Source organism: Barbatula barbatula (assembly GCF_947034865.1).
Source record: "Barbatula barbatula genome assembly, chromosome: 23".
Lineage (NCBI taxonomy): Eukaryota > Metazoa > Chordata > Actinopteri > Cypriniformes > Nemacheilidae > Barbatula > Barbatula barbatula.
Genome location: NC_136786.1, coordinates 7,953,857 through 7,968,152, shown reverse-complemented (window position 1 = coordinate 7,968,152; position 14,296 = coordinate 7,953,857). Strand labels below are relative to the sequence as shown.

At 40.2% G+C, this 14,296-nt stretch overlaps 1 protein-coding gene across 1 annotated transcript in view; it reads left to right on the top strand.

The window, feature by feature from the left end:
• The window catches only part of dpp6a (dipeptidyl-peptidase 6a), a 115,955-nt gene that overhangs the window by 50,171 nt on the left and 51,488 nt on the right, over window positions 1-14,296 (top strand). The window contains exon 3 of the mRNA XM_079447605.1: window positions 8,782-8,880. Coding sequence (XP_079303731.1) covers window positions 8,782-8,880 — 99 coding nt within the window. The remainder of the gene's footprint in view (window positions 1-8,781; window positions 8,881-14,296) is intronic.

The following is a 14,296-nucleotide window of genomic DNA, read 5'->3' as shown; positions in this document are numbered from 1 at the left end:
TCAGTGTGTGTGTGTTTCTGTGTGTGGATGTGTGTGGATGTGTTTGTGTGTGTGTCTGTGTGTGCATGTGTTTAAAAACCTGAGCATCAGTGTGTGTGTGTTTCTGTGTGTGGATGTGTTTGTCAGGGTGTGTGTATGTTTGTGTGTGTGCGTGTGTTTAAAAACCTGAGCATCAGTATGTGTTTGTATGTGTGTTTGTGTGTATGTTTGTGTGTGTGCATGTGTTTAAAAACCTGAGCATCAGTGTGTGTGTGTTTCTGTGTGTGGATGTGTTTGTGTGTGTGTGTGTGTGTGTGCGTGTTTTTAAAAACCTGAGCATCAGCGTGTGTTTGTATGTGTGTTTGTGTGTATGTTTGTGTGTGTGCATGTGTTTAAAAACCTGAGCATCAGTGTGTGTGTGTTTCTGTGTGTGGATGTGTTTGTGTGTGTGTGTGCGTGTTTTTAAAAACCTGAGCATCAGCGTGTGTTTGTATGTGTGTTTGTGTGTATGTTTGTGTGTGTGTGTGCGCGTGTTTTAAAAACCTGAGCATCAGTGTGTGTTTGTATGTGTGTTTGTGTGTATGTTTGTGTGTGTGCGTGTTTTTAAAAACCTGAGCATAAGTGTGTGTGTATTTGTGTGTGTGTGTTTGTGTGTGCGTGTTTTTAAAAACCTGAGCATCAGCGTGTGTTTGTATGTGTGTTTGTGTGTTTTTAAAAACCTGAGCATCAGCGTGTGTTTGTATGTGTGTTTGTGTGTGTGTCTGCGTGTTTTTAAAAACCTGAGCATCAGCGTGTGTTTGTATGTGTGTTTGTGTGTATGTTTGTGTGTGTGTTTGCGTGTTTTTAAAAACCTGAGCATCAGCGTGTGTTTGTATGTGTGTTTGTGTGTATGTTTGTGTGTATGTGTGCGTGTTTTTAAAAACCTGAGCATCAGCGAGTGTTTGTATGTGTGTTTGTGTGTATGTTTGTGTGTGTGTGTGCGTGCGTGTTTTTAAAAACCTGAGCATCAGCGTGTGTTTGTATGTGTGTTTGTGTGTATGTTTGTGTGTGTGTGTGCGTGTTTTTAAAAACCTGAGCATCAGCGTGTGTTTGTATGTGTGTTTGTGTGTATGTTTGTGTGTGTGTGTGCGTGTTTTTAAAAACCTGAGCATCAGCGTGTGTTTGTATGTGTGTTTGTGTGTTTTTAAAAACCTGAGCATCAGCGTGTGTTTGTATGTGTGTTTGTGTGTGTGTCTGCGTGTTTTTAAAAACCTGAGCATCAGCGTGTGTTTGTATGTGTGTTTGTGTGTATGTTTGTGTGTGTGTTTGCGTGTTTTTAAAAACCTGAGCATCAGCGTGTGTTTGTATGTGTGTTTGTGTGTATGTTTGTGTGTATGTGTGCGTGTTTTTAAAAACCTGAGCATCAGCGAGTGTTTGTATGTGTGTTTGTGTGTATGTTTGTGTGTGTGTGTGCGTGCGTGTTTTTAAAAACCTGAGCATCAGCGTGTGTTTGTATGTGTGTTTGTGTGTATGTTTGTGTGTGTGTGTGCGTGTTTTTAAAAACCTGAGCATCAGCGTGTGTTTGTATGTGTGTTTGTGTGTATGTTTGTGTGTGTGTGCGTGTGTGTGCGTGTTTTTAAAAACCTGAGCATCAGCGTGTGTTTGTATGTGTGTTTGTGTGTATGTTTGTGTGTGTGCATGTGTTTAAAAACCTGAGCATCAGTGTGTGTGTGTTTCTGTGTGTGGATGTGTTTGTGTGTGTGTGCGTGTTTTTAAAAACCTGAGCATCAGCGTGTGTTTGTATGTGTGTTTGTGTGTATGTTTGTGTGTGTGTGTGCGTGCGTGTTTTTAAAAACCTGAGCATCAGTATGTGTTTGTATGTGTGTTTGTGTGTATGTTTGTGTGTGTGCATGTGTTTAAAAACCTGAGCATCAGTGTGTGTGTGTTTCTGTGTGTGGATGTGTTTGTCAGGGTGTGTGTATGTTTGTGTGTGTGCGTGTGTTTAAAAACCTGAGCATCAGCGTGTGTTTGTATGTGTGTTTGTGTGTATGTTTGTGTGTGTGTGTGCGTGTTTTTAAAAACCTGAGCATCAGCGAGTGTTTGTATGTGTGTTTGTGTGTATGTTTGTGTGTGTGTGTGTGTGCGTGCGTGTTTTTAAAAACCTGAGCATCAGCGTGTGTTTGTATGTGTGTTTGTGTGTATGTTTGTGTGTGTGTGTGCGCGTGTTTTTAAAAACCTGAGCATCAGCGTGTGTTTGTATGTGTGTATGTTTGTGTGTGTGTGTGCGTGCGTGTTTTTAAAAACCTGAGCATCAGTATGTGTTTGTATGTGTGTTTGTGTGTATGTTTGTGTGTGTGCATGTGTTTAAAAACCTGAGCATCAGTGTGTGTGTGTTTCTGTGTGTGGATGTGTTTGTCAGGGTGTGTGTATGTTTGTGTGTGTGCGTGTGTTTAAAAACCTGAGCATCAGCGTGTGTTTGTATGTGTGTTTGTGTGTATGTTTGTGTGTGTGTGTGCGTGCGTGTTTTTAAAAACCTGAGCATCAGCGTGTGTTTGTATGTGTGTTTGTGTGTATGTTTGTGTGTGTGTGTGCGTGTTTTTAAAAACCTGAGCATCAGCGTGTGTTTGTATGTGTGTTTGTGTGTATGTTTGTGTGTGTGTGCGTGTGTGTGCGTGTTTTTAAAAACCTGAGCATCAGCGTGTGTTTGTATGTGTGTTTGTGTGTATGTTTGTGTGTGCGTGTGTTTAAAAACCTGAGCATCAATGTGTGTTTGTGTCTGTGTGCTGTCTCGTGTCCACTTGGACAGCTGGTGTGACTGCAGTCCTTCACTGCTGTGCTTTGATGTAAACTGGAGCAGGGGACGGTTCAGTCTAATAGAGGAGAGAAAAAAAGAATGCAGGCCGTGGAGACTGAGCAGGTGGCATCTTCAGCTTGAGTCCTGACGCCTCTCCAAAACTGCCTGACAGGACACAGCACAGCGTCACTTCTCCAATATCTCCACAGACTGCTCCTGATAAACCAGGTCAATTTATATAGGTTCTCCTGATATATCCAGCAAGTGTCACACTGCAAAAATATGTCATTTTCTGTAAAACTATCTAAACACTTTTTAGATGGGACATGTAAAGATGAACTGCATTGGTCTTCATGATTTAAGGTACAGTTCAGAAAAGCATAAAAATAAAAAAAATTAAATCATAAAAATAGAACAGTCATCCTCAATAGCGGACCGTGATCCGTATCCAGACCTTTGCTTCGGCCTACTAAACCATTTAAAACGTTTGACTATTTTAGTTGTTTAAAATGAGCCGCGTGTCTTCACAACGGATAATCACATCACACGCGCTCTCAGGAACATTTATATAATTGATCTTTTACCGCTATATCCTTGGAAATCTTAATTTTAACCCTTTCTGCTCCAAGACGCGCTGCGTGAAGAGCAGCAAACACGTGCTTATTTTAACAACACTATTGCAGACACGCAGAGCCGGACACACAACAGTAAACAAAATGCAGCAAATATTAAAGCATTTGTATCCGTCAGTCTGTTTACTGTTTGCAATATGTCTCCAGCCTTACAACCAGATTTGTTTTTATCTACATTTAGCATTAGCATAAACCCAGGCTAACATCTCATAAACTACTTGATTATTAGACAACAAGCATCAAAGATTAATTTCAAGATTTTACTAAGATTTTGGTATTATTCAATCAATGTTAAATATATCGTTATATTGTCACAGAATATTCCTTTGCAATGAACAACGTTTTAATTGGGAAATTATTTTAAGATAGAAGTAGTTTTGAAATGAAGAGCATGGAAAGGCTAATTTAGTAAGTAACTTTGTTTCTGTTTATGATGAGAGCATTTTTTGTTACATCACATTTGCTGTCTGCATGTTGTCAGTATTTTTTTTTTATCAAAATATAAAATAAATGGCCTGATAAAAGATCATATCTTTTTTATATCTTACAGTATATCCAACTGGGCTAAATTGATTAAATATTTATTTAATTTCAAAATACATTTTGTCTGGACTTTTTTTTGTTTCACAAAAGGTTCTTCAGATTATAAAAAAGAAAGAAAGAAATGGTTCTTTAAATAACCTTTGACTAAATGGTGGAACCAAAAAAGGTTCTTCTATGGCATCGTTGTGAAGAAACTGCAGCGCTGATGAACGGTTCAGTGTTATCCACTCAGCCAGATACAAAACGCTTCTGACACCCAGCCGCGCTCGATCAATGATGTTACTCTGGATTTCCTTGAAACCAAGTGTTTTTCTCAATCTCAGCTCATGTCTGGCTGTGACACGTCCTCTCTTTCATGTAACAGATAGGTTGATGTGAAAAGGCTCGATCAGCGCGTCGAGCGAAAAACTGGGTCAGGTTATTCTGCCTTTATTATGAAAAAAATTTGGAGGCAACATTTCTTGGTGGACTGACACTTGACTGACACCATGACAGCTAATTGGACGTGTCAGAGGATCACGTCTCTCTGAGGAATCGTGATGGAAACTCTCTTTTTCTCTGATTTCCCAAACCTCTCAGGAGGTGTTGCACACAGCGGCATCGAAGCAGGAGGTCTGTTAGAGAACCTCCCCAGAGTTATTTCCTGTTGTTACTGAAATTACACTGTCTTTGCGTGTTGAGGTCAGGTAGGTCACCTTACGACTCTCCGGAAATTTTCCACGCTGGAGGTTTTTGCCGGAATGAGATTATTGGATTGTGAATTTTAGATGCGTTTTGAATATTTTGCAGATATCTGAGCTGACAGCAGATGTGAATTGGCTCAGTGACACCGGCGTCTCACTTGAATACTAACAACATCGGAATACATAGACAATCCTATGTGCACAACTTTTGAAGCACAAGATTCGATGAAAACATTGTCAACGCATCAAAACCACAGACAGCCTTTCATAATTTCCCTCCCACGGCAGTCTCATTGCATATTCACAGCATCAAACAATGAAAATAAAGTGTCTCTTCCGCTTCTCCACATCAATGAAACAAGCATGTATTAAGAACTATGAATCGTCCACGCAAAACACAAGGTCTTCATTTCATTTGAATCGTTTCCTTAACTGACAAGTGAGATCCATGGTTTAGTTTTCTGTGTTTTATTCTCCTACTGCGTTTATTCCCTTGCTTGTTAATTGCCCCACACCTGTTTCCGTTCTGCCTGATTGTGTTTCCTCATGTATTTAAGTCCTGTGTTTGCATCAGTTCAATATCTGGTATTGTTTGTAATTTCATGTTGTTTATGTTCCTGTGTTTACTCTCCTGTGGATTTATTAAGAAACTTCACTTTGCAATTTGAGTCCTTCTTCGTGTGCTTTATATAGAGCCATTACAGATTACCGGACCTAACAGTAAGTTAAGCAGCGTCTTTCTTTCATTTTATATTTATTATATCTCCAGCCCCACTCCCGAACCCGAGACAAGCGAACCGCCATCCTGCTGCACGGACCCTGAGCCCACCGCAGACAGAGAGCCTGCCGCAACACTAGAGACAGCGCCTAAACCAGCGACTGAGCCAATTATCGCCCCAGAGCCTAAACCTTAAGAGACGTCTGACCTGGTGCGTGTACTGGTGGAGATTATGGGCTTGGAGGGAAGCCCCGCCCCCTCTCCTGTCGCGGAGGGTGAGCTGCTGCTGGACTCTGCCATTTTTGACTGGGCTAATGAAGATAATTTCTGGCTGCTCCCTTTCCCGCTGGTCCTTTTTCATCCAGCACCTAATTTTCTCAACCCTTCAGCTTCACCTTGGGTCCTGGCGTTCTTATCTCCTCTGTGGCCCTTCATCCCAGCTCCACCAGGCTCCCATGTCCCTCCGGCTCCACCTTGGTCAGTCATTGGCCATCCGCCGCCTTTAGACTCCAGTCCTCCAGCTACGCCATGTCACTCTGCCCCTATGGCTTTGTCAGGCTACTCCTTCCTGGTCGCTCTGGCTCTGCCGAGGTCTTTCGGATCCCTGCCTCCGTCGACTGAGGCGCCACTTCCACCTTGGCCCTCCAGATCCTCTGCATCACCCTGGCTCTCCGTCTGTTCGTCTCCGCCCTGGGCTCCTCCTACACTGGCTTTGTCACCATCAGTCTGCTCCCTGGTCTTGCCAGCCCTTCTTCCACTTCACAAGCCATCATTAACATGGCTTTGTCCTCTCTAAAAAAGCATTAAAATGACACCTAATTTAAGAATTTACTCTCCTAATGCAGTCGCAGGCAAAGCATGCTGGGAATTGAAAATCATTCTCGACAAATCGTGTTAAATTAACTTGTTTAATTAAGTAAAAATTACTAAGTAATAAAGAATTACAGGAACTTAAAATATTTAAATTAGTAATCTTTAATAAAAACTTAAGTTTACACTACTTTAACTATTTTAGTACTCAAAAAATTCAGTTTACAATGAGTACATCTGCAATACTAACCATACTACATATACCGAACAATTCGCCTTTCCCATCACCAGTGAAGTTCATAGTTTAAGTGTAGTGGTAGAATGTGCAACGTGCGACGCAGATCATGCAAGTTTTCTTTCATCAAAGTGCTTGACTGCAATACTCCAACTATTATGTCTCTTCACTGAGTCTTGTGCTTTAAACGGCTGCTTACTATTTACTGAACAAATGATTATTGCGCTTCAGAAATGTGTGTTCACAGTGACGAATATTTATCCCTCTTCAATGCTGGCCAGTAGTGTAAGCACGTTCCAGCCGGTCTGTACCGGGCAGCCAGCCGGAGAAGTTTCCAGCTGGGCTCATTTCTTCTTTTTGCACCATGTCTCCAGAAACATCAGCCCTTAGCTGTCAGTTCGACACACACACACACACAGCAGGCCATAAACACACAGAGATTTGTTTTTATATATTTAAAATGACTCTTGGGTCATTATATATCATTTGCCTAATAGATTGATTGTTTATGTGCTGATTTATCCTCTGGGATTGTTTTGTAGTGTAAGCATCAGGCGCCTTGTCTTTACATTTAGAAGCATGGAAAATGTATAAAAATGTTGTTGTGAATACACAAATATACACTGTAGTTTGCCATTTTTAGTCCATTCTAACAGAAATGTTTTTTTTCATTCCTTATGTATTAATCATGTCTGGAAAAGCAATGGAAATATGTTCTATATTGTCCTTGAGCATTGTTTTGAGTCCATTTCTTGACCAGAAATAAGACCAAAGTAACTATATAAAACTAAAATCTGCCTAAAGCCCAACAAAGAAAAGGATGTAACAAAATCTGACTGTGGTGTTGCTTTACGTAAATTATGTATAAAAGCTTTTATACGGCTGTGCAAAAAAATGAAGTGATAGTATACCCAAACAAATAAGATATTTTGAAGAATTTTCTTTTTTGGGTGAACAAAGTAAAAATAACATGTCTTTTTACAGTATGCAATCATACCATCTTTTGTTGTTTTCACTAGTTTGTCCTGTTTCAACTTCGTGCAAATAAATGAATTAAGAGAAATGTGATAACTAGTTCACAGAATAAAACAAAAATTATCAGTCATAGACACAGAAAGACTCAGAGTGGTCTCCAATTTTTTTCTTCAGCTTTATTTTGTATATAACAAATATAGTTCATAAGCTCAACCAGAGAATTCAACATGCTGAATTTTGTAGAAAACAACAGTCAGACTATTGCCAAAGTGTCGATACATACACATCCAAACATAAAAAACTAGTCTGACTGACACTCAAAAACTATTTCCAGATGGTCAACCATCAGTATGATGTGTCATGGCCTTATGTTGGTCCCTGACCAATGTATTTCTAGATTTCCTGTTGAATTTTTCAGGTTTGCTGTACCGCATATCCTCATATAAAATACAAAAGCAGCTCCTCTTGTCAGCAAAACAGAACAAATCAGATATTGCCTTTTCTTTGTCTTCCAATGCATATGAAATGAGTCAAATGCTAGACGCAAGCTCTCTATGATCATAGCTGATGTGCAGAATTATGACTAAATAAATCAGGTTACTGCCGGCGTCAGCTGTAAATGCACAAAGCCCGTTTTAATAATGGAAAATTCAACTAGTCTTAAGCAAAGCCTGAAGGGACACATGATTGTGTTTACTCCGATATGTGTATTCGTCCTCGGCGATGTCGGAGAATTGCTCTCGGCCCACGCACCAACCCGCACGCACAAGTCAAAGTGACAGCGTAATATTGGTCGGAGCGAGATGAAGTGCGCGTGAGTTGATAGATCCTTCCCTGCTTTCTCTGTCAAACACACTGAATACATTTTAGCGTTCTTTCTCACCTTATGGGGCTGTCATTTAATGCAGAGCTCCGCCGCCATCTTCTAAACCCATATGATTTTAAATGGTTTTCCGCTGCAGCGCACGTTCGCTCTCTTTCTAGGGATTGTTGCGACAGCGCATTCTCGCCGCATGCTGAAGGAATGAGAGGTAATGTCAAACAGAGGTGGTCTGACGCGGGCGATCTCTCGGCCCCGTGCCCAGTGGCACTGCTGAGATAATGAGCTCGAGCTCAGCTGGAGGCCGGAACAGTGAGAACTTTCCAACACTGTGTTCAGAGAGAACGCTGCGGTTTTCACATCAAGCCCAGTAGCTGCAGATGGGACGGTTTCCTATTTCGGAGACAAAAAGCATCAGGCTTCCTTCTAAGAAGAGCGTGTCAGCCAATCGAGCCTAATGCCGGTGCGGTGTTCTTCCTGTGACCCTGAAAAGCAGAGAGTTTTTGACACAAACTCAGCAGTGGGTGAATGCGTTGAGATTGCCAGTCGAGTTGTATCAAGCAAACCTGGATGTGTTTGTGCTGATTTTTGGTCTGTTTTTTGTTTTCAACAGGTGAGGATGATAGCCTGGCACTTAAGGGCAAAGTGACGGTTGAAGATATCTTCAAGAAAGACTTCAAGGTTCACGACCCGAATGCTAAGTGGATCAGCAGTAAGTGCTCACATCAGCAGACATTTGATTTGCTCTTCCATTAGCGCTGTCATGTATCATAAGACATTCTCTGACCATGGTTTCACAAACAAACTAAAAGTCTCATTGTGCGCTGAATCAATGCAGAGAAATACAGAGGTTGTGCATTAGGCACTAATTTCTTCCTTAAGGTAAAACTAAATATGGATTTTTCGTGAGTGAGAGAGGAAACAGTTGCAAGCCTTGGAGCATTAAGGTCGTACTGAAACTTTACTGAAATAAAACCCCACTGACCAACGGTAAAACACATTTCACTTTGTACTGACACTCAACTTTTGTAATACAGAATTGCGAGCGAATCTTTACGGACGTGAGTCTGGATCGTGACGTCTATTCTGCATTCAGACGGATGATTTAACCAAACTGAGGGAAGCATTTATCAGCCGGGAGATGAATCAGACAGTCTGATTTGGTTTAAGCTTCACTGAGCTGTCTCCTCTAATCAGACACTTTGGAGTTTGCAGACAGAAAGTCTTTCAGTCCCAATTCTTCCCAGCTTACGTTCTGTTAATGTCACCCAGAGATACTTTTTAAAGCTTTGAAATCAATCAAATATACTGTTAAAATTTAGTAAACGTAAGTAAATCTGAGTCACTCAGAATTGTGGTTAGCGTATTAACATAAAAACATTTACAAGGATTTTTTAAAGTAAATTCTACAGGTTATTTTTTTCAGTGAATGGTTTCCGACATTGTCCCATACAAACGGATTACCTGTCCCACATTTGGTTTGTTGGTTGGTGGTCACCCTACTTCCAACCAGCAGGACAAAAAAGGTTTCTGGACAGGATTGCCTACTCAGCCTTTAAATTATTTTAAAAGATTTTATTAAGTTAAATAATAATAAATATAAAAGCTTTTTATATTTGTGGTATTCACTAAGCCACTGTATTAATTTTTCAAGTGTGATGTCATCATTATTTAATCATGTTAGAGGGTCTGGAACAGTGTTCTATTATTGTGAATTCAACAATGTCAGATTGAGGCAGATGACAAGGGTGTAATGAGACTTTATGAGAGGCGGGGGTCACGTTTGGCTAGAAATCCAATTCACTAAACTTCTGTTTGTTTCAATTCAATATTTTATTTACATAGTGCTTTTCACAATGTGTATTGTTCCAAAGAAGCTTTACATGAGAAAAAAAGAAAACCGAAAAACGCAAGAAAGGTAAAACACAGCATAGTGCATGGTGTTTATAGAACAAGCAAGATCGTTCTAGTAAATAATATCTAATAGAGGCAGTCTCTCGGTGGTGAAGCCAACACGGCACAGTGGCAAGGAACCCAAACTCCAATGATAAATAAACCAGTCTCAGCCGAGAGGGCCAGTGACAAGCACTCCGTCTTTGCTCTTGGTTGGGGTGGAATTGCCTGAGCTGGAAATGAGATGGTTAGTCAGTCCGCATGGTCTCGCAGGAGGATGGCACAGGATCTTCAGCTGGAGCTGGCGACATCTCTAGATAGGGATGGGCATATGACGTTCGTCTGGGCCTGGCGTATTCTCTGGATGAAGCCAGAAAGAGAATAATTAGCCACGCTGCTGTTCATTCATTTCATATTATGCATATTATGCATTAAGTGAACGTCTGGCTGAAAAGTTTGGAGAGTGTGTCTGACCCTCGAAGAGTATCGGGATGGCTGTTTCAGAGTTTAGGTGCTAGGTATGAGAAAGGTTTCCCCCTTTGGTGGATTCTAGGTGTTATCAAGCTGCACCTTCACACCGTAAACCCAACAGCAAAACAGATCTCAAGCATTTCTACCTGTCAAACACTCCACCTGAGCTTTCTCTAGTGCAGGTGCTGTTAAACATCAACTTCAAACTGTGATGTAAGTTGTTGTACATGTTGGTCAGACATCAACTTGAGACATTACCAAAACATGCAGCCGCGGTGAAAGAGTTGTTTAATCTGTCCAGATGATTCAGCAAAGCTATCAGTCCGTCTGCTGTAGTTCCCGCTCTCATCCGACGATGGTGTGATGCATTTAAACTGTAATGAAGATCATTTAGATGGTGCTTTCGTTCGTGTTCCTGCATTGCAGCTGTACGGACCCTCATCGCTCTCACACGGGGACATTAACTCAGCGCTCACGCTCATTCATCTCATCTGGCTTTGATTCATAACATAACAAAGCGCAGTTCACCGCCTAGAAAAACGTCCCCCTGCAGGAGCGGGTGGAGTAATTTAGCTGGAAATTATGGCACAATGTCCTGCTCTTGTATTGATTGATGATCTGCCCATTTTTCACACCATCATTTTGGCTTGTTATCGTTCATGTCAGTTGAGGAAAGGTAAACAGATCTGACGGCGGCGAGTAGATTGTGAGAACCTCTGCCTTTCGGTTTCAATAGTGATTTTGTGCTGGACATGCAAATATTTTACTTTCTTGTTTTCACATTTGTAGATTTTTTTATTTCTTTTATTAATGAACTTAATTCATTGAAACTGTCTGAAATCCAATCAATTCTAAATATAATGTGTTTTAAATACTGCCTTACTTTTTGGAGTTACTTTGTCAAATAATTTACCTTTTACCATAATGCAATTGGCAGGCACGTTAATCCAAAGCTTATTCATTTTTATCAGTAAATGTGTTCCACCAAGAAAACTACACACCTGTTCCTTACGTGAAAATATATGTAACGCTTTCTGTTTATCAATGACAAAGATGATTGATAACGTCTTTGTTCCTCATAACACTGTCATTCAGGCATTAAGAGTGTTGTACACTGTGTATACACTTCATATGAACGAGGCAATGCAACAACACCCGTGCTCCCATAAATCAACACAGCTGCTGTAACGTCCACACAGAGCCACTGCATGCACAATCTCTCAGAGAGACAAACATGAAAACCTCTCCACACTAGCGTCACTAGTGCCAGCAAATAGAATGACCAAAAAAACAACTGTTTTTAAAGAGGTTTACCAACACATCCCTCTCTGCTTTCGCCTGGACAGATGGATAGTGCTGCCTCAAACTCTCACCAGTCGTTTTGTTATGTTGGGCTGGTCGGACTACTAAATCTCAACAGTTATAATGTATAGTGCTGCGTACAGTTATTTATTTATAAAAGATTAGTTCCAGTCCTTGATTCTAATTGGTCAATAGCTGTGCTTTATTCAGATTAAAACCATGGCAGTCAATGGCGCTTCAGAACTGTTTGTTGCGAACATTATTCCAAAATGTCTCTCTTTGTCTTCAACCGGACAAAAAAATGTAAACATGTCTGGAACAACTAGAAAGTAAGTAATTCATGACAGAATTTTCATTTTTGGGTGGAGTATCCCTTTAAAGAGGGAATGAATTGGAATATTAAAAATTCCCTTGACCTTTGGATCTATAAGAGGTCACTGTACTATATAAACATACGATACGTTTCAGAACTTAAAACTTTCTTGTTCGTCCTAAGCCATTAAAACACTATATGTCAGATTGTATCTGCCGCATCAGTAAGTTCATTTGTTTGAATCAGTTTACTGTGCATTTGTTTTTAAACAAGACACCTGAATGCAACATTTTCAGAGAGACTGAACATAAAAGATGATTCAGTGCTTACAGTACTATAGAGGATCTGATAGTAATGTAGCAACACACAGGTTTGAGTTAACAATGTTTTCGCATCATTGATCATTGTAGAAAATTATACATCATGATTTGTTCATTTCAATATACTGTATTAATGGTACTGGGTTCTCTAAGAAGGCAAGCATTGTTCTTTGTCTTGCGGTGTGCAGGGATCACCTGTGAGTTATGTTCATGTATCGTGCTGAAACACAAGCTGGCTTAATAATTAAACAGCAGTTTGACCTAATATGGGATGCACAACAACCATGTTTACCATATTGCTTTGTCTGTTACACATCATACTGGGTATTAAAAGTTTTTTTACTAAAATCACCCAAATTGTTTCTTCACTGCAGCATTTTAACATGCAAAACTGTAAGCCAATCACAACAGCGGGTGTTTACATGTGAATGTTCGCACGTTGAAAAGTAAATACAATCTTACCTTGTGTCAAATCACATTTACAAACTGCCTCCAAATTGTTCATCCGTCATAAAAGAATTCGGACCGGGTTCGTTTTTCGCATTTGTAGCAGGCATTTTAGAGGTTCTGACAACTTAGAGTCACCGTACAAGCGAACGGCAAAATCCAGGATGGCGTCTAAGTTGATTCACTTTGTCTCGCAGCACAAAGCACTGCATGAGAAACAAAGCGTGGAGTACAAAGACTCCCACTACAAAGATTTATATAAATATAAGATATGCATCAGACTCTGTGCAAGGTTTCTGTGTGTGACACATTTTTAGGATGACGAATACGAAAAACGCATACGAAAATTACAGACGGAGAATGCAAAGACCTTGAGTCTTGAATTTGCCTCGAACATGAATAACATAAGAGTGTCTTAAAAAAGGGGATATAAAATGATGTATCCATTTTTTATTATTATATTTAATGCAAAAATCTTGCAAACATTACAAGAGAACAATTGCAGTTCATGTCAAGTTTAATTAGAAAGAAACAGAATGCCCGTGGACAATAGTGTTTTAGACAGAAGAAGCCTAAACATTTCACACATGTTTGAAAGAAAGGATATGAAGTGGTTTCACACAGTGTTAATAAGATTACGCCGCTCTCCATGTGAATGAATTTATAACTGTCTGTAAAGGGTCTGGCCCTTCCACGGCAGATTAGAGAAGGGGAAAGAGCATTACACCGGCCATAGTTGACTAATTATTAGATCTTGGTTAACGTGTCAGAAACACTTAGTTAGAATGATTCGCAGAACACAAGGTCCGTCGTTCCCGTCTGGAACATTAACTATTACTTGATTTCCGAGTACGGCCAGAAATTGAATTTTTAAACCCGACTCGGCCCAGAATTTGTTTTCTTTTTTTCCGGGAAGGTCCCACAAGTCATCAATCAAAGTCAGAGCGTCACAGCCGTTGCCGCTTATATTGAATGAATCTATAAGTGAATCAATGATACGGGTCATTTTTTTCTCTTGCTTGGGCCTCTCCAACCATCGACCACTTGCCTCCCTCACAGCAATCTTGTGTAAACTCCTGACAAATGTTAACGAATTTAGCATCCAGATTTCATCATCGCCTCTTAAAGAAACACAATGTATTCTAAAGAATCTGGAGGAAATACAAACTTGAATTCTCTGGCTGCAGTAGGGCTGTTGTCATTCTGCATTCCTCCTTTCTGTCCTCTAAGTCTCTTTGCCTGTAATAGACTCTCTCATTTCCATTCTGCCTGCCCCCATTTTGATTGTATCAAAGCAGCTATATAATTGCATAATTAACCGAGCCCATTGATCTGCCTCTCTAGTCTAAATACAACAGATACATCATAGACAATATTCAACA